A 25,653-nucleotide genomic window follows, 5' to 3' on the forward strand; every position below is an offset into this window, starting at 1 on the left:
GAATATTGTTTTGTCCATCTTGTTAGGCGTCTAGGAGTCCCGTTACTCCCTTAGAGATTGCCCTGAGGAGCTGGACTGCCCCTCTACCCAGTTCGAGCGACATGATTTGATTGCTGTTTCGGTAAGAGCCCTGGGCTATGGAAAGGAAGAGGGACAGGTGAGGCACAAGACGGTGGGACACAGGGCCCACTTGGGAGGCTGCTAAGTAATCCAGGTGAAGAGATGGAGGGAATGGGGAGAAAAAATGGTTTCAAGGGTTGTTTGGGAAGGATAATTGCCAGGATGTAACGAATGACTGTAGCTCTGGGGAGAGGAAAGAGTCAAGGATGAATCTTAAGTTTCCGGATAGGAAGAAATGGAGTGTGGGATATTTATGAGGGAAAAAAAAGAACACTGGAGAATGAGCTGGACTGAGGAGAAAGATGATGAAAGATGAACTTCTTTTCGTCATTCTGATTTTGAGATACCATCAAGACACCTAAGTAGTGTCCAACAGGCAGTTGTATGTATGAATAGATGGGCCTGACCCTCACTAAACAAGTCTGGGCTGTAAGATATAAATTTGGGCGTTGTCATCATCATATAGATGGTAATTAAAGCCTTGGAAGAAGATGAGATCACCCAATGAAGGCATATAGAGCAAGGTGAGGTTTTTAACTTAACAGTAAAATTCACTGAATCATGGACTATCTGCATGCAGAATTAATCACCTCTGAGAAAAGCCTTGTTAGTTGGTTGATGTGGCCAAATTCAAAGGCACTATCATCATTTACTGGAGGTTATTTTATTTAATCAAAGAGCCTAGTACTGATGATGATGATGATGAAGAAAACAAAATAATAGCTAGCACTGAGTTCTTATTATGTGCTAGGCACTGTCCTGAGTGCTTTTTGTGCAGCAATAATTACTGGAAGTAGTTACAACTCTGTGAGGTAGATGTTATTATCAGCCCCATTTCACCAAGGATGAGACAGAGGCAGAGAGAAATTAAATAATTTACTCAAGGTCACATATAAGTGGCACAGCTGGGATTCAAACCCAGGAGTCTGGTTCCAAATCTGTGCTAGTAAAAATCACTGTATGCACTAAGTAAATGCAAATGTTATTGTTTAGAATACATATAAAGCAAGGCAACTATGAACCCACTAATGATTTCAGTGTATCTTCTATTTAATGAGAAAGTCTTATACATGATGCCCTAATTAACTCATTAACTATAAAACACTGTAAATTATCTTGAAAAAAAGTCAATACTGACCATTCACTAACAGGTTTTTCTAATACTTTTGTCCTCAGTTTATCTTATAAACACAGAGAACCTACACCGTAGCTCTCACCGACACCAGTGCAAGCCGCTGTGGGGCTACTAATGACCATTTGCCAACAGGAAGCTCATCTGTTCATCTTCTCCCTTAAAAATGCAAAATACTTAATACTACCACTAAGCTACGGAAGTGTCACTTTTTGTCTTCAAACTCACATTAATTATCTCACAGGAGATAATTAATCTTCCAACATCCTGTGTAAGGTAACTACCATTATTTCACTATATGAATAAGGAAACCAAGGAGATGAGTTACCGGCCAGAAGATTACATTTCAGAACTAGAACTCAGGCTACCCAATCTTTCCTGTCTCTCCCTCAATGTAAGCCTTGTAAAATTCAAGATATCCAAAGGTTGTCCCCTGGTTCACACAGATAATCAGCAAAGACATCATTATACAAGAGGTCGAGCTTACCTCAAAAGATCCGAAAGAGTAATTGTCTCTCTCTGCCACAGTAAAGACAGATAGCAAAAAGCAAGTGTCCTTGGCACTGTCATCTTCACGATTCCCTTCTCCTTTCGTAGCGAATATTCAACTCCATCGAGAGATCCAGAACAGATGGATGCTGTTTCTTAGCGGATAAAGAGAGATTTTTTTTTTTTTTTAAGTGCAAGTAACTGTTTAGACAACAAAAGAAGGAAAACGACAAAAAGAATCCAAGGAAGCATTTTCAATATCTTAAAATCAAGTTATAATTGATACAATCTTTAAAAGAACAATTTGGCAATAAAGAGCAATGATGGCTTAGAGGAAATCGACGAAAAAGGTAATCACTGGTTCTTTATAGGAAAGGAGTGGCCAGAGATTCTACAGAGGGATGTGACCTGCTGGAATTTTTTACAGTGAATAGGAACAATTTTTCAAATAAGTACAAGAATAAACAATTACAAAGCAAAACAAAAAGTACGTAACTGCTTTGATGCAGGCCCTACCCGACATGTCCCTCTGAAGGTCTGAGAGGCTCTCGGAAGCCCTGACTAGGGCAGCACCTCCCCCGGCTCCCGTCCTCCAAGCACCCTAACCATAGGACATAACTTGCCCCCGTTCATTCACTCAACACTCACTCATCTCACTGTTGTGCCACCGTCTAGGTCTGGGGAAATGACAGGGAAGTGTCTCACATCCCTACCAACTTACATTCTAGTAATGGGAGATGGTCACTAAACAGAAAAAAAATCACAAGTGACAGACAGTGGTAAGTGCCACACAGAAAAATAGCCATGTAGGGGAACACAAAGTGATGGGAAGAGAAGAGACAGGTGCGACTTTATATGGGTGCTCAGGGAAGCCTCTTGAAGAAGACAGCATCTAAGCGGAGACCTGACTGAACTCAGAATAACTCCTGAGAGTCTCAGGAAGAACACCGAGTTCATCAGCAGTGAACTTAAAGGAACAGTGAGAGCGGGGATTGGGGGGGTGGGCAGCGCCTGGGTGGCTCAGTCAGTGGAGCATCTGAGCATCTCTTGGTTTCAGCTCAGGTCACGGTCTCAGGGTCAAGGGATCCAGCCTGCATCAGGCGGCGAGCTCAGCGTGGAGTCTGCTTGACATTCTCTCCCTCTTCCTCTGTCCCTGCCCCCACTCACACACTCTTGGAATAACTAAAATCTTCGGGGGGTGGGGAGGAATAAAAAGAACAGCAAGAAAGCCAGTGTGGTGAGAGCATCATGGGTAAAGTGAAAGTGTAGGAAATGATACAAGAAAGAGAGTAAGAGGGCACCTGAGTGGCTGAGTTGGTTAAGCATCTGACTGCTGATTTCAGCTCAGGCCATGATCTCAGGGTTGTGAGATCGAGCCCCATGTGGGGGCTCTGTGCTGGGTATGGAGTCTGCTTAAGATTCTCTCTCCCTCTGTCCCTCTCTCTCAAAAATAAATAAAAATAAATAAAAGCGAGAAAGAAACCATATTACACAGGACTTTGTAGGTCATGTTCTGCACTTTAGATTTTATTCTGGATATTGTAAGAAGTTTCTGGAGAGTTTTAAACAAAGGAACAATCTGATTTCATCTGTATTTTTAAAGCTCTCTCTGGTTGCTGTACAAGAATGGAGCTATAGGAGGGCAAGAGTGGACACAGGACACTATCATCGAGGACAGCGATGACAAGCACTTGGACCGGAGCGGTGGCAGTGCAGGTGGTGAGAAGTGGTTGGAATCTGGACATATTTTGAAGCCAGCAGAATTTGCCCGTGGACTGAAAGTGAAGTATGAGAGAAAAAGAAGATGAGTGTGATCCTGACAGTTTGGGCCTTAGCGACCAGCAGAATGAAAATGCCATTTACTGAGACAGGGGAGATGGCAAAAGAGCAGGTTTGATGAAAGAAATCAAGGTTTTAGAATTGCATGTGTTAAGTGTAAGATCCTATTAACTGTACAAATGGATATGTAAGTAGATAATTGAATATAAAAATCTGTAGTTCAAAAAAAAAATCTGTAGTTCACTAGAGAATCTGGAGACAGAAATTTCTGAGTCATCAGTGTGTCGCTGGTATTTAAAGCCAGAAGCAGGATAAGTAGAAAGCAGGACTAAGAATGACCCCAAGAGACTCCGTGATTTCTTGGACAAATATCTCTAAACTATTTCTCAAAATCACCCTTTCCAAGTCCTATAAATCCTTTCTTCATAGCATGAACTTTTAAATAAATGTGTGCACTTACTGTCCAGCTCCTCCTACAACAATCTAAGCACCCTGAAGGCAGACAACCTTGCTCATCGCTGTGTCCCCAGGGCCCCAAGCAGGCTCTAGCATGAAAGAGGAATCCAATAAATATTTGGTGACAAAGAGGCCAGCGGTTCAAGATTTTTCACCAGAGTGAAAAGATTTTTAAAACGTACAAAGAGGGAGCCTGGGTGGCTCAGTAGGTGAAGCATCTGCCTTGGGTTTAGGTCATGATCCTGGGGTCCTGGGATTGAGTCCTGCATTGGGCTCCCTGCTCAGCGAAGAGTCTACTTCTACCTCTACCTCTCTCCCTGCTTTTGGTTTCTCTCTCTCCCTCTCTGACAAACAAATAAAATAAAATCTTTAAAATAAATAAATAAATAAAACGTGCAAAGATTCAAGGTCAAGGCATGTTGTGGCAGTACCGTTTATAATATGAAAAACTTAAAACGACCAAACCGAAAGGAGTAGAAATTTAAATAAGTAACTCTACACAATGGAAAACTGTATACCAATTCACTCAGTGCTTAAGTCGGTGGTTCTCAAAGTACAGTCCCTAGACCAGGTGCATTAGCATCACCTGAAAACTTATCAGAGCTGCAAATTATTGAGCCTACCAATCTGTGCTCTAACAAGGCCTCCGGGAGATTCTGAGGAATGTTAAAGTTTGAGGACAACTGCTTTTAAAGAATTTATAAAGAAGCAGATTTCAACAAGGTATTATGTTAAAAAAATCTCTCTATATAAAGGCTTCCATATATATATGTGTGTATATATACATATACATATAAATATATATACACACACACACACAAAATGAGACAGAGAGCCTCTCCAATGTATGGCAGCTTCCAGTAAAGATGGCAGATTGAAAACACATAGTAGCTTCTGCTCTGTCTCACTACAACAATTATACAGGAATTTTTAAAAAATAAACTCAAGAAGAAATAACATGGAGAAGGAAGACAACAGCAATAAAATCTTAAAAGCTGGAAAGCAGAGGTACAGGTAATTATTGCTTTAGCAGTGTCGAGAAAGCTGGATTCAAAGCCAGAAGGGAAAACCATAAGCCAATGTAACTTTCCCCTGGGGACGTCTAAAGAAAGCTCCAGAATTGGTTAAACCCTGGAAATTGGGTGAAAGTAAGTCTAACACCAGAAAGATTGCCCGAGAGTTGACTGGGAAGCAGTCAGAGGCTCAGACTCCTGCCCCAACTCCGTGCAACAAATGCTTGCCTGGGAAGAAAATTGGTGATTTCTCCTCTAAAGAAGATAAAACAAAAGGTCTCTGGAATAGGGCATGTCAATCATACACACAGTAGAGAAGAGGGTGCATTATTAAAAACGGGAAGATTAAGTGAAAGTGTACATACTGTGTACCAAGACAGCCCCCAAGCCCCACACTCTCCCCCCTCAGGCCTTCTACCCACCTGGTTCCCAGAACAGCCAGCATTACACCCTCCAAACAGATGACTCAAAGAGATTTCTCTTGGAAATCCTACCAGCTCAGGGGGAAAAGATTTAAAGATGATAATGTTGGAGGCTTGCTAAGAAAACAGTCCCGCTAGATCATGCAAAGCACAACTGACAAAACTCACTGCGGGTATAAGGCTTCCACTCAATTTTCAGTCTCCGTTCTTAAGAAGACTCGCCATATTAGGCTCATAAACATTTGAAGAAACCCTCTAATACAAAAAGCAGAGAACAAAAGATTCAAGTCAAGGGGAAATATTATCAATATCATATTAATATCCTCAGTAAAATAAGAAAAGATGCACCACAAAAACAAGGGAGTAAACCAGGAAAAGATGAAACACAGTCAAGGAAATAAGGAATTTAACAAAAGAGCGGTAAGAGAATCTTCAGGATGTTGGTAAAGAGATCCCAAAGATAGCCGGGTCATAGGTCTAGCGATATATCATTGTAGATTAGGGTAGGTCAGAAGTTCCACAAAGACTTCTTCCAGAATATGAAACTGGTAGAATATCTCAGAATTTGGGAGACTTTCAGAACTGGGAGGAAACAGGGAGACACACGAGTAATAAATTATAGATTGGTAATAAAATAAATAGAAAACTAAACAAGTAACAGGTAATTATCGACTCTGGGAAAACAAAAATATATACGAAAATGTAATTATAAGGGTGCCTGGGTGGCTCAGTGGGTTAAGCCTCTGCCTTCAGCTCAGGTCATGGTCTCAGGGTCCTGGAATCAAGCCCCGCATCGGGCTCTCTGCTCCTGCTTCCCCTTCTCTCCCTGCCTTTTTCTCTGCCTACTTGTGATCTCTGTCCAAAAAAAAAAAGAAGAAGAGGAAAAAAATGCACAATTGTGTGCTGGTGACTACATGGGGAGAGGGGCAGGCGGTGAGGATTGTGTGAAAGAGCCAAGACTTCATCTTGCATCATGGCAATTTAATAGCTAATGTCCAAAAGCAGAAATCAAGATGTAGTACCACAAGCGTGTGCTACAGAGCTATGGAAGCTGCAGAAGAGATGAAAATGAATGCCTCTTAGGAATGGCACATTTAGGTGAACAAGGGACTATAATCTTTTCATAACAAGGTTTATAAACATTTTTTAATTACATGCATGGAGGATTTTGATTAAAAAATGTTAAGAATGAAGAAATAGCACACATTTTTATAAAAACAAATAATAAAACTCCCTTTTTCTCTCTATATATGTGAATAAAAACCTTTCTGGAATGATCTACCGTGGCAACGTGGTTATTTTGGGATGATACAATAACTAGTGATTTTTCCTTTGACTATTTATATTTTAGATTTTTGAAGTAAGGGTTACATTCATAGTTACTCTAAATGTACAAAATAAAATAAAGCTCTAAGGATCCTCATTTACTAAAAAACAAACACACAAACAAAAATTTAACATAGGTAAACAATCATGATGCTCTAAAAGGCTTGGATGATTTGAGAGTCCTAGTTGTCTGGGACAGTGTGAGCTTGGGCCGGCCTGAAAGCATGGAGCCAGAAACTCAAGATTCACCGCTGCCCAATGATTCTGTGCTCCTACGTCCTCTACCTCTTTGGACACAGAAAGTAACTTATCTGATATCTGGACTGTCACTGTGCAGTCCAGCGAGTAATGCGGATATACTGATAAAAGGAATTTTTACTCTTTGGAGGGCAAGAGGCCTGCAAAGCAGCAATCCAGACAAAAAAATGTTTTGCTGAAAATGTTACATAACCACACAACCCAGATTTCCACAATCCCTAACACCAGACAGTTTGGAAGCTATTTCCCAAAGAACCCTGTCAGCATGCATCAAGATTCTAGTAATCTATAGTAAGAGTCTGGTCTGTTCTCTGAGGTCTGTTTTCCATCATGTTTAAAAAAAAAAAAAAAGTAGTGTGGAAACAATGAAAATCATGAATAATAAATGCCTTGAGAAGATCTATATCTGTTACCTTAAATATACTCCTTATCTATTTTAGATTACGGAGTTAAATCAGAAAGTAAAATTCATACACATACACACAATATGGTAAGTTTTGCTTTAGTCTATGCTTAAAAATTGGACATAGCGTCTTTGACTCTTACCTATCTCACCATATGACTAAGATCTGTCATCTTTCTATTGCAACTTTTCTTTGAAAATTCTGAGCTCACACATATATGATCTTTGTTGCGCGAGCTTTCTTCTCTCTGGATCCACGTATTATTTAAGTTCCTTTAAAAATTACACAAAAATACTCACGTGGAAACAATGTACCTTTTTAAAAATTGCACTAAGATTTCATTTAATTTACATATCTTTTAGCCAAATGATTTAACAAATCATTCTTTCTTGCCGGGCCAAGTTTCTTTCCCTAGAAAATGAAAAGATTGGACTAAACTATTTTTAAGGTGCATTACCAGCTTTAAAATTCTAGATAGCCTGATTCTCATTTTTACCTGATTGCGACGCTTTGCTGATGGGGAAAGGCTTCTGAGTGCGACTATCAAGCTGAGAGTCTGGTCCACTTTCAACAAAAGAAGGGCAGCTAAAGTCACTCAGCACGTCAGGCTCACTATCCCAGTCTGAATGACTTGGGTTATCTTCTAATACCTATTTGCAAAATAACACACATAAAATTATTACATTGGAACTTATTCATTTCCACGAGCTACCAAGTCCCGCCCATCTGAAACACCATAAAATAAACTACTCTAGAGAACATTTGCCATGTTCCTAAGACTAAAAGAGTTTTACCTCTATACTGTGTTCCTGGCTTTCCAGGCTGCTCCTGGAAAATGTTTGCAGACAAGGATGAGCAAGGTAACAGGCTTCCAGCAGATACATCAGGCTTCCTTCTCCCTCTAACTAGCATCTCTCTTGTAACCCTAGTAGCTACACCAATAAAAACATCAATAATGACTCCGGCACAATGCTGGCTTCTCTTCACTGAGCCTACCTGGGAATTATCGCTTTGTATCTTTGCTACTTCCATTTCTCTTGCCTGGACTATCCTTTCTTCTCTTTCTCTCCAATCCATTATTTACTGTATCATGCAGTCTTTCCAACCAACTCTTCTTCAATGACTTCTCGATTCCCTGAACTCCTGTGGTACTTTACTATTTATAACATTTAATTGACAAACACACTGATACCATTGTTTAATTGCTCACACGTGTATTGTTGAAATGGTGGTCAGAGTGTTCCTAAGAAAGGTCAGCTGGCTGGCTACCTAAAGGTCTCATCATTAGCTGACATAACTTTGGGGAAACTGATCACAGTTAAAAAGCCACATTACCAGCCATGCAGATGGGGAAACTCAATCTTATCAAGAGGAGGTAAGATTCATGTTAAGGAAACTTGCAAGAGAATAAACTTAAAAAAAAAAAATCAGGGAAGAGATACTTGTGTCATCTTTGAGAAATCTGAAGCAGCTGTAGAAGAGGTCCACAAGCTTAGGCAAGCAACCAACTGCCAGGAACCTGACCACATAATCTACTCTCTGTCTGATTCTTCTGGTGAACTATTCAAGCTGCCATCTACAAAGCCAGTTTCAGGGGCGCCTGGGGGCCTCGGTTGGTTAAGCGTCTCCCTTCGGCTCAGGTCATGATCCCAGGATCCTGGGATCAAGCCCCACATCGGGCTCCCTGCTCAGTTGAGAGCCCGCGTCTCCCTCTCCCACTGCCCCTCCCCACCACTCATGTGCACTAATAAATAAATAAAATCTTTAAAAAAAAAAAAAAGGCCAGTTTCAACCTCTGGGCACCCAATCTACTCAAATCCCACCCTTTCTACTCAAAGCTTATCTCTCATTTCTATCTTTCCTCTCCCCACTGAGAATTTCTTCTCTCTTGTATTATTTCTATCAGTACAAAAATATGCTATCATTTATCCCACTTAAAAGAAAACAAACTTTCTTGACTCCAGCTGCAATATAATTTCTCTGTACTTCGTTGCAGCAAAATGCCTTGGAAGAGTTATCCAGACTCGCTGTCCCCAATTTCTCTCTTCCCAGTCTATCTTGAGCCTCACTCTAATCACACTTGCGACTCCACTGCTCTGCTCATCCATTTTTAGCCCTTCTCCTTCCCGAACAGGCGGCAGCATTTCGAAGTTTTTTTTTTTTTTTAAGATTTTATTTATTTATTTGACAGAGAGAGATCACAAGTAGGCAGAGAGGCAGGCAGAGAGAGAGAGAGGAGGAAGCAGGCTCCCTGCTGAGCAGAGAGCCCGATGCGGGACTCGATCCCAGGACCCTGAGATCATGACCTGAGCCGAAGGCAGCGGCTTAACCCACTGAGCCACCCAGCGCCCCCACTTCTCTCTTCTTGAAACACTTTGCTCCTTGGATTCCAGAACGCCCTCTCACTCTCCAGGCTTCCTCCTAACTTACCAGTTGCTCCTCAGACTTCCTTGCATGTTCTGCTTTCATCCCAGACATCTTCATCCTAGAGGGACTCAGAGCTCAGTCCTCGGTCCCCTTCTCTATCATCACTCCTCAGAGACGTCATCTGATCTTTTGATTTTAAAACACCAACTGCTATGTTGTTTTCGACTCTAAAATGCACTGCCTCTCCCCTTTTATTAGTGTCCCTGATAGCAGGTGTATCTTATAACCAATGGCATGTCACGGTTTGATGTGCAGCACTGTTTTCATTCTTGGGGATATTTAAAATAATGGAGCATCTTCCAAACAATGGCATTTGAGATTTGATAAATTATAATGTATATTAACAACATCCAAATTTTTATCTCTAACATAGTCCTCTCTCTTGAATCGAAGACCTGGAAATCTAACTACTGGGAATTTCCTCTCAGATGTCTGGCAGCTGTCTCAAACTTAAAACACGTCCAAACCCAAACTAGAGCTCTTCCGTTCCACCTGCTGTAAGAGGCCCCAAACTTAAGTCATCCTTCATGACTCCTCTCTTTCTCTCACACCCTATATCCAACCATTCAGGAAATTCTGATGACCCTACCCAAAGTTTATCTGGAATCCTAGCCCTTATCACCTCCATTGCTACCATCTTATCCCAGCCACCACCATGTCTTATCTGGAAGAGGGCTTCTCAAACTAGTGTGCACAGGAACCACCTAGGAACTGGGTTAAAACGCAGATTCTAAATCAGTAGGATTGGGGGAAGCCTGAAATTCTGCATTTCTTCCCCAAGATATCCCCATGGCTCACTCCCACCTAAGATCCCCTGATCACACCACAAATAACACCCTTTCCTGCCACCACATTTTCCATCTCCCTTATCCTACCCTGATTTTTAAAAATCTCTTGTTCATTTTTTCTGGGAGTTTTAAGTAATTTATCTCACCCAAGATCACACAAGTCACAGCACTGGAGCCAGGATTCAGATGCAGACCTCTTACTATTCTTAGTTCAGTCACATTCAAAGCATGAAGGAATTACTGAATATTTGAGAAGACCGTTTCTTTTTTTAAAATCCTTTTTAAATTTAAATCCAATTAACATATAGTGTATTAGTAGTTTCAGAGGTAGAGTTCAGTGATTCATCGGTCTTATACAATACCCAGTGCTCATTATATCACATGTCCTCCTTAATGTCCATCACCCAGTTACCCCACCCACCCGCCCGCCCCTTCCTCTTCAGCAACCCTCAGTTTGTTTCCTACGATTAAGAATCTTTAACAGCTTGTCTCCCTCTCTGATTTCATCTTGTTTTATTTTTCCCTCCCTTCCCCTACGATCCCGTTTTGTTTCTTAAATTCCAAGTATGAGATCATATGATAACTGTCTTTCTCCAATTGGCTTATTTCACTGAGAATAATACCCTCTAGTTCCACTCATTTCATTAAAAATGGCAAGATTTCATTTTTTGATGGCTGCATAATATTCTATTGTATATATAAACCACATCTTCTTTATCCATTCATCTGTTGATGGACATCTGGGCTCTTTCCATCGTTTGGCTATTGTGGACACTCTGAGGCTACAAACATTATTAGGGTGCAGGTATCCCTTCGGATCGCTACATTCTTATCTTTGCAGTAAATCCTTAGTAGTGCGATTGCTGGGTGGTAGGGTAGCTCTATTTTCAACTTTTTGAGGGACGTCCATACTGTTTTCCAGAGTGGCTGCACCAGCTTGCTTTCTCACCAACAGTATAAGAGGGTTCCCCTTTCTCTGCATCCTCACCAACATCTATCATTTCTTGACTTACTGATTTTAGCCATTCTGGCTGGTGTGAGGTGGTATCTCACTGTGGTTTTGATTTGTATTTCCCTGATGGCGTGATGTTGAGCATTTTTTTCATGTGTTTGTTGGTCGACTGTATGCCTTCTTTGCAGAAAGGTCTGTTCATGTCTTCTGTCTACTTCTCAATTGGATTATTTTCTTTGGGTGTTAAGTTTGGTAAGTTCTTTACAGATTTTGGATACTAGCCCTTTATCTGATAAAACAATTGCAAAACTCTTCTCCCATTCTGTCAACTGTCTTTTGGTTTTGTCAACTGTGCAAGAGCTTTTTATCTTGCTTAAGTCCTAATAGCTCATTTTTGCCTTTCTTTCCCTTGCCTTTGGAGACATGTCTATCTAGAAGTTGCTGCAGCAGAGGTCGAAGAGGTTGCTGCCTGTGTTCTCCTCTAGGATTTTAATGGATTTTGATTTTAACCCCAATGGAGAACACTAATAAAACAGATGACACATACTTCATAAAAAAAGAAATAAAAAAATTTTAAAAAGATTTATTTATCTGACAGAGAGAGAGCACGTGCACACGTGCACGTGCACGCACATACGCAAGTGGGGGGAATGGCAGACAGAGAAGCAGACTCCCCGCTGAGCGGGGAGCCTGACCTGAGCCTCAGTCCCAGGATGCTGGGCTCATGACCTGAGCAGAAGGCAGATGCTTAACTGACTGAGCTGCCCAGGTGCCCTAAGATCAGATTCTTAACAGCCTGGATGGCTCTTTCTTTTCTTTTCTTTTCTCTTTCGAAGTGTCACCTAAGACCCACGTGGCATCTTGTTTTCTTGAGCGGCACCTGCCTCCTGCATCAAGAGAGGATGGTATTTCATAACTTCATCACTGTAAAATTGTCTGTTCAAGTTATTCCTCTGGAGTGAGTTTAAATGCACGGTCCCAGGTGCAAAATGGAAGCTTCCTACACGAATTGCTTAGGTCAGTGCCCCTTCCACCATTCTCTCTCACACGGCTCCGCTGCTCTAACCTTCTCCTTCTCGGGACCTATTCCCTTCACTTAGACCTGGACTTCTCTGGGTCACTCAGCTCTGCATGTGGAACCCCGGTGACTCCAACCAAACAAGGATCCACTGGGCCAAGACTCCAAGCTCTTAAGAAATGTATATCAAATAGATTTGGAATCTCTTCTCAGCCCTGGAGAGTAAGTACCACACATCAAACATAGCAGTTTATCAAACGTGCCTTTCTCAGAGGCGGAACCTTCCTGTAGCCCCAATGAAATGTCCCACGGCACATCCATAACGCAGTTAAAAGCAAACTAATAATGTAAATGCTCTGGGGACGATGGGAACGGGTGGTGAGGCATCCAGACTTACTTTTCTTCACATAAAGCCTGCTGAGCAGAGATAACTGAGCTGCGTCATGAAATACCAGGTAAGTGGGTATTCTAAGCAAAAGGAAAAACGTGCCAAAAATTTTTTTAATACTACAATTCATGGAAAGTCCTTAAGCTTCTATTTAGAAGTTAAGTACAAATTTGTTTCAACTAGTCCAATAAGAAGTCAAAATTAATTCCAGTGTCTAGCTCAGTGACCCTTTCCTTCTGGACTACAAGAGAACACTCTTCCCTGACAATTCTCTGACATCATAAATCCAGATGACACTGGACCGGTCTTCATCTCTGCATCACACCAGAAACGGCTTTTTATCCCGCTTCTCACTCGTGACTTACCGTAGCTTTCCTTCCCCTGATATAAACCGGGTTCTTACAATAGGCCTGCTTGCTCTTCTGCAGGTAGCGCTTCCAAAAGTTATGCAAAACTTCATCCTAAGGTAGAAGGGAAATGAGTAGTGATTACGGCAAGCACACTGGTCCATCCAGACCACTTATACTTTATACACTTCCCTCCATCTAAATGTCTTCTTACCTTCTTAGTTACATTTCTTAAAAAGAATTATCATTGCAAAATCAGGTATATGGGAAACACTGAATAAATTCTTCATAATCTTAGATTTTTAAAGAAGAGCCTAATTCCAAACAGATCACCTAGTTGAAACCCTTCCTTTTGTAAGTTTAGTATATTAAGAATGAGAGAAAGAAAGCAACTCCTATATGACCACACTTCTAATAGAGGCAAAGCTGCTATTGGGTCCAAGTGGAAGTAAAATAAGATAACAAAGCAACTTTTCTATTTATTCATCACCTGCTAGGTAAGAGGTATCCATTAGTTCAAACACAACACTGCAAGCTCCATTCTACCACTGAAGAAACTGAGTAAATTGGCCAAAGTGACCCACCCGGTAAATAGAAAACCCTGTGTTCTTAGCATAATGCCATTCCTGTGCCATTTAAATGGTCAGGTCTAAACAGTTATGTTCATTGGCTAATTTCACACAGAACTGTTTTCGGGATTAACCCTGGTGAAGTGGGTAGAAAACCATATAGGAGTAAACCCCACTGTAGTTGGTTGGTATAACTATATGAAATTATAGATCACAAAGCATTTATAACATAGGATGACTTGAAAGAAAGCCCCAGATTTCACAAACCCCCAGATCACCACTGCGGGTGCCATCTGGTCTCTCACATTTTTGAATTTTTAACGAACTGAGACACCCAGGTGCCCCACTTATGGTTTTGTATTTTTATTTATTTTATTTTATTTTTTTTAAAAGATTTTATTTATTTATTTGACAGAGAGAGATCACAAGTAGGCAGAGAGACAGGCAGAGAGAGAGGAAGGGAAGCAGGCTCCCCGCTGAGCAGAGAGCCCGATGCGGGACTCGATCCCAGGACCCTGAGATCACGACCTGAGCCGAAGGCAGCGGCTTAACCCACTGAGCCACCCAGGCGCCCCTGGTTTTGTATTTTTAAATCCTATAATACCTCTCAGGGTAAGCCCAGAGTCGTCCTGGGCCATGCATCATTCTAGAGGGCATTCCTACTGGCTTGCCCCAAACACTGGTTTGAACAACAAAGGCTCCTTTACAAATCTTTCCTTGGTGACTTCAATCCACATTGATCTTTCTACCTTCTCTTTTTGCCCTCAATGGCACTTATGAGCACACTGTCCTATCATTTCATGTTTACTCATTCCACACATGCAGAGAACCCTCTCTCCAACTAGGCTGGCAAGTTGTACCCAATAATGGGTACAAAGGGAGTATACGAGAACCAACTGGCTTTCTAAACAATTCCTGAAATGGCTTCAACCAGATGAAGAAACATGAAGTTCACGCAACAGCAGGGATACTGTGGTACTCTGGAGGGGCAGCAAAGTCCAAGTGTGGTCCCTGGACCAGCAGCATCGGTGTCACCTGGGAACTTGTTAGCAATGACCTACTGAATTGGAAACTCCAGAATGAGGTTCATTAACTTGTGTTTAGGTGATTCTGGTATACATTCAAGATTGAGAACCACAGGCCTAATCTATCACTCCCCAAAGCACATTCTGGAACTCAAAATCCTGATCAATGCCACGCAAGCACGTACATAGCACACTAAAGGACATTGTTCTCAAGTTGTGAATACTGGATACTACATCCCCTTGGAAATCAAACAAGCACATTAACACATAAAAGACACCAAAACGTCTGCAAAGTTATTTGTTTTACTTTATTTAACTTAATGTTTCCTAATTATCTGAAGATTAAAACCTTTTTTATTTTCTTTTGGTTCTTTGCTTATTAATACCCTGTAGAACACACTCTGAGAATTATCAATCTAATGAAAGAAGTAAAGCAAAAACATCAGAAAAGATGATCCCTTCAGGAGTCCTAGTATCATTACTGATAATCCTACTTTTCTCCTTAGTTTCACTCCAAATCTTACTGTTCTTCAAACAAAACATAGGACTGCATACACACACAATGGACTTACCTTTAATTCTGGGCCGACTCCAAGGGTCTTTAAGGCTTCTGCTTGTTGATAAAGTATCTGCTGAAAACCTTCACACACATACCAATCCCAGCCTTTCTCTAGACGACAGATAACACGGTTCAGACACTTGTACTCCTACTTACCACATGCTACTACAGAGTTACAACTGTGTTTTACACATTACAGCTCGAAGTGTTTTATATTCCTGAATAGGATTTCCATCCTTATAATCTTCTGTTTCCAATCCAGCAAATATGGACACAAACGCTAAAGCTATATTCTAAATTCAGAGTTTCTATTTTCCATTGCAAATGGTATTAACATTCTCATTTTATAGACTTAGAAACTATGCAGGGTTAAAGAAGTTGAATGTAGGGGCGCCTGGGTGGCTCAGTGGGTTAAAGCCTTTGCCTTCGGCTCAGGTCATGATCCCAGGGTCCTGGGATCAAGCCCCACATCGGGCTCTCTGCTCAGCGGGGAGCCTGCTTCCTCCTCTCTCTCTCTCTGCCTGCCTCTCTGCCTACCCATGATCTCTGTCTGTCAAATAAATAAATAAAATCTTAAAAAAAAAAAAAAAAAGTTGAATGTAAGGCACTTAACAGCTAATTTAAAGCACCTAAATTTCCTGCAGCAATTTAAGTTGAAACTCTACATTTTAGTTACTTAAGTCACATCCAAATTAATAAAGTTCTACTCTAATAAAATGTAATTAAAAAGTAACCAGCTTCTAGCCTAACAAAAATAGTCACTATTAAAGGTTAAACAGAAACAAAAGTTAGCATTTAGGCTTTCTGTCTGTTATTCATCTAAGAATAACAGTGTATTTCATAGAGATATTTCACAAACACTGATATATCTGTATTTCATGTGTGTGCATCCTTAAAGCTTCCTCACCTATAAGAATCCCCCCTATCATTAGCCTTTTTCAAACTGGAGAATCTGGCCCTACGTAGTCACAGAAATAAAAAGCCTCAGTTAGACATTACCTCAGATTATTCTCAATCATGACTAATTATATGTACTCACTGGATTAATGAAGTAGATTACCTTTCAGAGCACACCCGTGCGGAGATTATTTTAAGGAAAATAATTTTCCTATTTTAAAAGGGTGTGTTCAAAATTGAGTGTGAGAAATGGGTTTCTAAAAGTTGAACATCACGTTAAACTTGCCTAACCCGACAATTCCATACTTGAATCATTTCAGAAAACATTTTTCTTTAAAACCACGGAAAAATCATATTCCCAATAGATCACAAGAACAGAAACGTGCCAACAGATAAGAGGGAATACACTCCATTATTTTTTGCATAATAGTTGCTCCACTTGAAAAGTAACTCACAACCGTAAGCAGGATGAAAACAGGATATGCTTAAAGATACTTACTTCCAATTTTACCATCAACAATTTCATTCCACTCTGGATGACCGATTTACAAAGCTGGCAACTTCTCGAGAATCTATTTAAAATTCCACTACCACATCCCTAAGCATATATGAAGAAAGGGCTTACCGAGTTTTCTTTTTCTTTTAAGTCCCCGGTTGATGGCTTGTATTTTAGTATTAGGAATAGCCCCAGTGTTTATGACTTCCTTAGATCTCTGCAGGAGACAGACATACCATTAAAAAGGTAGTTTTACATCTCCCTAAATATATTTCCAAGCATGCTGTGGGAGTATAATGAACCAAACTGTGAGTGCCAGGATTAAGAACAGTAACATTTTGGGAAAACTATATCAACTGTAACATTTTGGTTAACCTTTACATTGCTTTTTCACTCAAAATTTTTCACTAACCAAAACAGTACCTGGAACACAGTAAACACTAAAGAAAAGCCTGGCAAATGAATAAAGTTTTATTTTAAGTCACTTTCTAATTTTTTCAAACGAAACCTAATGTTAAAATAAAATTTGTTCCCTCTTTCCTCCATCCAAACACACTCCGGAATTAAGAAAACTGTATTTATTATAACCAGCAAGGACTATGCTACATACAGATTCGTTTCATCTTGCTTTTCTATATATTTTAATAATACAGTTTTCATTTCTGAAATTATGAAAGTACTACTTTTTATTTTTAATCAAGCCTACACAATTTTATTTTTTTTTTATTTTTTTTTTTTATTAAGCAGGCTCCCTGCTGAGCAGAGAGCCTGATGCGGGACTCGATCCCAGGACCCCGAGATCATGACCCGAGCCGAAGGCAGCGGCTTAACCCACTGAGCCACCCAGGCGCCCCAAGCCTACACAATTTTAGAATGACTAAATGGTGAGTATAATTCATCCCACGGTCTTCAACTCCCAGTGCTCTCAAGAGCTGGGACCTCGTATTCTGCCTCTCTCACAACCAGAATAAAGGAATTAAGTCTTAATAAGGGAAGAGAGGTGAAGATTTTTTAAAAACAGGCAAGATTTGTGTATTTCTCTCAGTTTAAGAGATTGGAATGAAGTTTATCTTCAGCCTTCATTAAGAGTAAAAGAAACATCTTTAACAAGAGGATTTGGGGAATGTATTTCCTCTAGTCACAGAAGCCACATTCGAAGCCATTCTGTCGGACTGGGTTGGCCACACTGAAAACAGAAGATACAACAATACATACCAAAGCAGTTACCCTACAAAGACGGGTACAATGTATTAAGAGTAGGCAGGGATAAAAAGGCTTAAAATCTGGACTAAATGAAATGTGAAATAACTAAAAGCTAGAAAAAACTAAATATCTAAAACTGGATCTATAATTAATTAAATTACTGAATGGTTATATTGTGGGATATTTATGTAGGCAATAAGACAGTACACAAATGTTTAGAATAACCCAGGAAAATATTTAATTAAGATAGAAGATTCAAAAGTGCTCCCCCACATCCCCTTTCCCTTCCATACACAGGAAAAAACTAGCCTAAAAGGAAGCACTTAAATGTTGACTACTGAGATTACTGGTAATTTTATTTTTATTATTTTTTTCAAAGATTTTATTTATTTGACAGAGAGAGAGAAAACACAAGCAGGGGGAGCGGCAGAAGGAGAGGGACAAGGAGACTCCCCGCTGAGCAGGGAGTTGCACATGAGACTTGATCCCAAGACCCTGGGCTCATGACCTGAGCTGAAGGCAGATGCTTAACTGACTGAGCCAGCCAGGTGCCCCAAGATTACTGGTGATTTTAGCTTTCATCTTCATAATTTCTAACTTTTTTTTTTCCCAAATAGTAGATAAGTTTTATTTTTATGGACAGATTTCTTCAGGTATCAATAAACATTATTAAAAGCCTAAAAACAAGTTGTTACGAACATTTTCTATAGATATTACAGACACAGATATATACATTGTTCTGAAAGCATATGCAATTATTTCATTCTATTTATTTTTTTAATTTCTAAATTTTCTACAATAAATCTAATGTTATAGTCATAAAAATCTATTGAACTCACACAAGTCTAGTCTATACCTTTATGAAATATCTACAAGAACATCCGTTGTCTAAATTGGCTAGATTTAAGACCTGAAAAAGGTTTTCCTATTTAAAATACACCAATGTAACATTCTTATTCTTTTACTAATTCAGAAGGCCTTTTCCCAGATTATAGCAAGTATCCACAGCCTGAGAATTACAAACAAGGTAAGACCTGGAGGGCAATGAGGGTACAGAAAAAAACGAGAAAGCTGCACCATGACCTCTACTCTACATAGCTAGAACTACGTCTCATTGGCCATCCTCCACCCACTAGGTATCAACATGGCCAGCACACAGCACCCCACTCCAGGCAGCACAGATCACATCACATGCTATACAAAGAACATGCCTGGGGACCACGAAGCCAAGAATAACCACTGGAATTGTACAGTCATAGCTCTGCCTATCATATGGAAGGCCCTGAGTTAGGTTCTTGGCCTATATAGAGATTCTGCCCAGCTTTAGGAAGCTACATCCTTGTCGCACCTGGGTGGTGTAGTTGGTTAAGTGTCAGAGTCTTGGTTTCAGTTCAGGTCATGATCCCGGGGTCATGAGACTGAGCCCCACATCATGCTCCACGCTCAGCTCAGAGTTGCTGGAGATTCACTCTCTATGCCCCTGTCCCTGCTCGCATTCTCTCTCTAACATGAATAAATAAATCTTTTTTCGGGGGGCACCTGTGTGGCTCAGTTGGTTAAGCAACCGCCTTTGGCTCAGGTCACGGTCCCGGAGTCCCGGGATCGAGTCCCACATCAGGCTCCCAGCTCCATGGGGAGTCTGCTTCTCCTTCTGACCTTCTCACCTCTCATGCTCGCTCTCACTGTCTCTCTCTCAAATAAAAAAAATAAAACTCTTTAAAAAAAAATAAAAAAATTTTTTAAATCTTTTTTTAAAAAGATTTTATTTATTTATTTGACAGATAGAGATCACAAGTAGGCAGAGAGGCAGGCAGGCAGAGAGAGAGAGAGAGAGAGAGAGAGAGGAGGAAGCAGGCTCCCCACTGAGCAGAGAGCCTGACGAGGGGCTCCATCCCAGGACTCTGGGATCACGACCTGAGCCAAAGGCAGAGGCTTTAACCCACTGAGCCACCCAGGCGCCCCAAATAAATCTTAAAAAAAAAAGAAAGAATGCTACATTCTTGACAAGTTACTCTATATAGGTTGTCTTTCAAATGTGGAACTATTTAGTGTAGTGGTATTAGGATCTTTCAAGTTAAAATGACTGCAGTAGATTTTATCAGAATCAAACAGGAACATTATCAAAGACAGAAATAAGAGGCAATTAGTTAATGCAGTTCAATTTCCACAAAAATAGCATGCTGACTTCACGTACTAATGGTAAATAGTCCAATCAGACACAACCATCCCTTGTTGTGTTTATGTTTGCACTGCTGCTACAGAATCAATCCTGGGTAACACTGCTAGTGCCTCCCCGGCATCAAAGCAGAGAGGGCCAAACTGCATATGTTTAAAGTGTACGTGTTGGGGCGTCTGGGTGGCTCAGTCGGCTGAGGGTCTGATTCTTGATTTAAGCTCAGGTCATGATCTCAGGGTCATGGGACAGAGCCACAAGTCAGGCTCCATGCTCAGCGAGGAGTCTGCTTGAGATTTTCTCCCTCTGCCCCACTCCCCACTCATGCTTACACACCTTCTCTCTCTAAAATAAATAAATAAATCTTAAAATAATAAAGGATGGGGCGCCTGAGTGGCTCAGTCAGTTAAGCATCTGTCTTCAGCTCAGGTCATGGTTCCAGGGTCCTGGGACCCAGCATCAGGATCCCTGCTCAGCAGGGAGTCTGCCTCTGCGTCTCCCGCTGCACCCCCACCACGCGCTCTTTCTCTCCTGCATGTGTGCATGCTCTCTCTTAAGTAAATAAAATCTTTAAAAAAAATAAAAAATAGGGGCGCCCGGGTGGCTCAATGGGTTATGCCTCTGCCTTTGGCTCAAGTCATGATCTCAGGGTCCTGGGATCCAGCCCTGCATAGGGCTCTCTGCTCAGCAGGGAGCCTGCTTCCCCCCGTTATCTGCCTGCCTCTCTGCCTACTTGTGGTCTCTCTGTCAAATAAATAAATAAAATCTTTTAAAAAAATTAAAATTAAAAAATAAAAAATAGAGTGTACAAGGTCATGTGTATACCTATGCATGTGTATCTACACATACCTACATCCTTATGAAACCATCACATCAAGATAATGAAATATCGGGGCACCTGGGTGGCTCAGTGGGTTAAGCCGCTGCTTTCGGCTCAGGTCATGAACTCGGGGTCCCGGGATCAAGTCCCGCATCGGGCTCTCTACTCAGCAGGGAGCCTGCTTCCTCCTCTCTCTCTGCCTGCCTCTCTGCCTACTTGTGATCTCTCTCTGTCAAATAAATAAATAAAATCTTTAAAAAAAAAAAAAGATAATGAAATATCCACCACCCACAAAGCTTCACTGAGCTAGCATTTTTTAAATACTCTGTGTGACTTAAGTGGGAAGCAGGCGTAGGCACAAGGACTGCACTGTATACCGAAGAACGATGACTGTTTCAAGAAAGGCTCTGTGCGATCAACAACGTAAATCAGCCACTTTTCCTCAAAGGAAATTTTTCTTTAGTTGTTTTATATATTTTGCTCAAGTTTTTGGTTGTTTAAGGTAGGAAGGTAAATCTGGTTCCTGTTACTCCACCTTGACCAAAAGCCTAAGTCTACAGAGTTACTTTCCTCTGTCCCAAATTTGCCTTTCTTAAGTCTATATGGTTAATGTAATACTTGTTCCTTCCGGGCTCTACAGACCTGGAGCCAATCTTTTTCCAGAGAGGAGTCCTGGCATGTTCAGCCTGTCCAGTAGCAGACTGTCCACACCCCTGGATTATTTTGGTTATACTGCCCGGAATGTGTGGTAACTGGAACAGGACCTAGGACTCTCAGTGTGAAGGGGGGCCTATCTACCAAGGTTACATGCAAGACAGCATGACAATCTCTAATGTAAGAGGCCGGTGTGAGGAGTCAAATGGCCACTGTAGTCGGAAGACTCAGGTTCACGTCCTGGCTCAACACTGTGTACTTGTGTGACTTTGGCAAGCTCACTCATCATGAGTCCTACTTTCCCCATCAATGGACAGGCAATAGTATATCTCACAGGTGGCTATGAGGAGAAAATGAAATAATGGATAAGAAAACACCTTGTAATCTCTAAAGTACTAAACAAAGATAAAATGACAATGAAGCTTATTTCCAATACTCCCAAAAGTCCTCAATCTTTCTAACATTCCATGTTCCAAACCTTTAAGCTACCAATATATTAAAAACTCTTCCATGAGTATTAACTAATAAAAAAACTGCCTCATCTTCTAAGTATGACTTTAATTATTTTCCCTCTTACTACACAGTCTGAATCATGAAATTATTTACCAATGAGGCCCAACATCATTTCAAAAACCCATCCTAAATCTAATTTACTCATTACTTAGCTCACATGTAAGCACCTGGAAGACTACTTTTATTCTTGGAATTTGGGCACTGCAGGAGTGACAAAAACATATTATTTGGGAACTATGCCACATATCGGGCTAAAACCATAATTTTAAAAACCTTAGCAGATTCTTAAATGACATATGTTACTTACTTCTGTAACGTTGTGGCAAGAAGTGCAATAATATTTGCCTTCATCAGTAAGACCCCAAGAGACAGCAGCACACTGAGTGCATCTTTCTTTGAACTCTTTCTATAGGAGAAGACAGGAAAGGTGTTACCATTAAACCATTTCCAATACACTGCACCTAAATCCTACAGTTCTACCTAAAGGGTTCCCTGCAATTTTACCCTACAGATAAAAAACAAACAAAAAAGCCATAGAAAATTAAAAAATGTACCAGAGAGACTAACTATAAACAAAGAGAAGAACAGTTCAGTCTTCTGAATAGTCTGAAATGAAATTAAATGATTTTAAAAGTTTCTAAAATATGCTGTGAGGAGGGAAAAAAAAAAAAAAAAGAAGAAAAGGTGGTAGGGGTAAAATGGAAAAAAAAAAAAAAAAAGAAAAAAAAGGATGAATTAATAAAGCTCCTGGAGAGTGCCCTGAGGAAAAAAAGAGGACGAGATTTAAGTAAAGAGAAGACTTTAAAAATAAAAATTGCATGCGATCTGGAACTTTCGCAATGAGACGAAAAACACATACCACAAAAGAACCGGCTTTTTATTGGGGTTGTTCCAAGTTTCAATTTAATCATTCAGCACCAGAAGGAAAATGGCCTATGTACGCACGGGGCATTTAACTGGGGGCCGGGGATTCAGTGGTGAGCAAAGAGACACGATGCCTACTACAGCGAACGCAGGTCAGTGGTGAGACAGGGCTACTGACGTCATTAACCCAGCACGGACAGACGTCGGTCACCGTCGCTCGATACACATTCACTGAACGTCTAACAGGCAAGGCCTTCCACCACCGCGGTGCGTCTGTGCGCACCAAGACGGGCACCGGACCACCGGTCCTGGACCTCACCGCCGATCCAACTGCCCAATTCGGCCAAAGAATGCAGCATCTCATGTATGTCAAAACCGAGCGCCGAATCTGTTTCAGCGAGTCGGGAAGGTCTGCAGTGACTCCCGAGCATTACCTGGAGTGAGTCACACCCGAATTTGGGATCCCTCCCCAGGCCGCGGCGAGGGTCCGCAGAGACAGCGGGCGGGGGTGGGGGGCTCGCTCAGAAGCCAGCCCGTTCCCGGCCGGCCCTCCCACGCCCACCCCGGGATCAAAGGGAACCTGTGGGTGGCCCGGTCCACAGGGGATGGGCCTCGTGGGTGGCCACCCCATAAAACCCACAACTCCATCCCGCTCCCGAAACACACCCACACGGACTAACGCCCCGCCCTCCCTTCACCCACGACCTCACCCAGCGCCCCAAAACGCGCGCACGCCCGGCCCGCCAGCCCCATCCCTTTCCCCGCCCCGCGGCCTTCCGCCCGCCCTCCTCCGGCCAGCGGCCAGTCGGCGTCCTCCAGCCTCTTCTCTCCGCCTCACTCCCCTCCCGCCCCGCCGTCGGGCCCGCAGGGCTCCCGGCTCGCTCACCGCCTCCTCCAGGTCCATAACTGCGTCGCCGCCGCCGCCGTCCCCGCCGGACCCGTTACCCCGGCAGCGAGCGCAGCTTCCGGGCCCGTTACCCAGGCAGCGAGCGCAGCTTCCGGGAGCGCCGGCAGGAACCCGCCGGGCGGAAACCGAGGCCGCGGCTTCGGGTTCCGGACGCCTGGGGATGCGGGGTCGTCTCCGCCCGCTCCGGGAGGGAAGCTCCGCCACCCCTGCAGCCCCCTCCCAGACTTCATGCCTTTCTCCAGTCCAGGTAACTGGAGCCGACCTCGGGAAGAGACGCGGCGCGCCGACTGCGGAGCTGATTCGGTCCCGCTCGGCTAACAAGCGGGACCATCTATCCCCGCTCGCTGCCGGGGAGGCGGTGGCTGCCCGCCCGCCCGCCCGCCCCGGCCTGGACGGCGGCGGCTCCCCGAGTCCGCTCGGTTGCGGCTCTCCCTGGCACGGGAGGGGCGTGGGGTTCTGGAGGAAGGAACAAGGCTGCTGAGGTAGACCTGGGGGCAGTCACCGTTTCCAGCTCCCCGTGCCTCAGTTGCCTCCTCTGTAAGCATCCGCTCCGGAGTGCTCGTATTGGGCGAGGATTTTACTTGGAAGCTGTTGGAGGAATTACACGGTCCGACTTCTGTTTGAGAGACCAGTGTGACCCTTGCGGGGAGAAGGCTGATGGGGGCGAGGGCAGAAGGCAAGTCAGGAGACCAGGGAAATAATCCAGACAAGATCCCATGGGAGCTTGAACCAGGTGAAAGCACTAGAGACTGAGAATCACAGAGATTCTGGAAGCACAGATTGTGAAGGGAGAGCCGTAAGGGCATCTTCATGGACAGGAGGAGGGCGGTAGGAGAAAGACGCAAGGGTGACCTCAAGGTTTCTGCCCTGAGTGCTGGGAGGGTGAGGTCTGGCCGAGTAGGGGCAGGCTGTGGGTGGGACCGTTTGGGGCAGGGTAGAGGAGGAACCAGGAGTTTGATTTTGGACCTGCGAAGTTCGAGATGCTGCTAAGACCTCCAGGCAGGATGAAAAGACAGTTTGACCTGGGAGTGCAGCATTCTCAGGTGGATTCTGGATTGGAGATCCACACTCGGGAGTTCCCTCTATCCAGATGGCATTTAAAGTCATGAGACTAGAGAAGAATAGAGAGGGACTGGCTGTCTATTCACTCACTCCTCGTTTGCTTGTCGATTCATTTATTTCCCCAAGTTAATTAAGCACCCACTGCATGCCAGGCACTGTGTGGGCAATTGGGAAATGAGAGGTGAAGCGTCCCAGCCCTCAGGAGACCCCCCAGTCCCATGGAGAAGTCCGTCTCATTATTTTAGCGTGGCACTAGACAAATGTCCTGTCCATTTATGTCACCCATGTCATTTGCCAAGCGTGGCTCTGTGCAACTTCAGACTCTTTCTGAGAAACCTTCCCTATCCGTACAGCATGAGGATTGCCCTAAGAACAGCTTGGTGATAAACCTTTTATTTTCTAGATCTCTCGTGATTTCAGCTGTTGAAATAATAGAACAGGAAGGGACAGTACTGAATGCACAGCTGAAGAGTTAATGTATTGAACTAAAATACGAGATCAGGAATCTTTGTCTTTTTGTTTATTGCTAATATATCCAGGACCTGGAATAGTACTTAGCTAATAGGAAGTGATCGATAAATATTTGTTGAGT

At 42.4% G+C, this 25,653-nt stretch overlaps 2 protein-coding genes across 6 annotated transcripts in view; one reads left to right on the forward strand and one right to left on the reverse strand.

Moving 5' to 3' along the window:
• The window catches only part of TAF1B (TATA-box binding protein associated factor, RNA polymerase I subunit B), a 74,167-nt gene extending 50,106 nt beyond the window's left edge, over positions 1–24,061 (reverse strand). For 2 of the 3 annotated variants that reach the window (XM_032353347.1, XM_032353349.1), the window contains exons 1-7: positions 23,979–24,061; positions 22,536–22,634; positions 16,995–17,082; positions 15,486–15,583; positions 13,338–13,433; positions 7,896–8,049; positions 1,740–1,896 (exon numbers count right to left, since the gene is read on the reverse strand). In XM_032353347.1, coding sequence (XP_032209238.1) covers positions 1,740–1,896; positions 7,896–8,049; positions 13,338–13,433; positions 15,486–15,583; positions 16,995–17,082; positions 22,536–22,634; positions 23,979–23,996 — 710 coding nt within the window. In that variant the 5' untranslated portion in view covers positions 23,997–24,061. The remainder of the gene's footprint in view (positions 1–1,739; positions 1,897–7,895; positions 8,050–13,337; positions 13,434–15,485; positions 15,584–16,994; positions 17,083–22,535; positions 22,635–23,978) is intronic. The other variant, XM_032353348.1, reaches the window with a different exon arrangement.
• The window catches only part of LOC116596214 (proline-rich receptor-like protein kinase PERK2), a 33,440-nt gene continuing 31,188 nt past the window's right edge, over positions 23,402–25,653 (forward strand). For all 3 annotated transcript variants that reach the window (XM_032353350.1, XM_032353352.1, XM_032353351.1), the window contains exon 1: positions 23,402–24,246. In XM_032353350.1, the coding sequence (XP_032209241.1) occupies positions 23,698–24,246 (549 nt within the window). In that variant the 5' untranslated portion in view covers positions 23,402–23,697. The remainder of the gene's footprint in view (positions 24,247–25,653) is intronic.

This window comes from Mustela erminea, chromosome 7, assembly GCF_009829155.1.
Source record: "Mustela erminea isolate mMusErm1 chromosome 7, mMusErm1.Pri, whole genome shotgun sequence".
Lineage (NCBI taxonomy): Eukaryota > Metazoa > Chordata > Mammalia > Carnivora > Mustelidae > Mustela > Mustela erminea.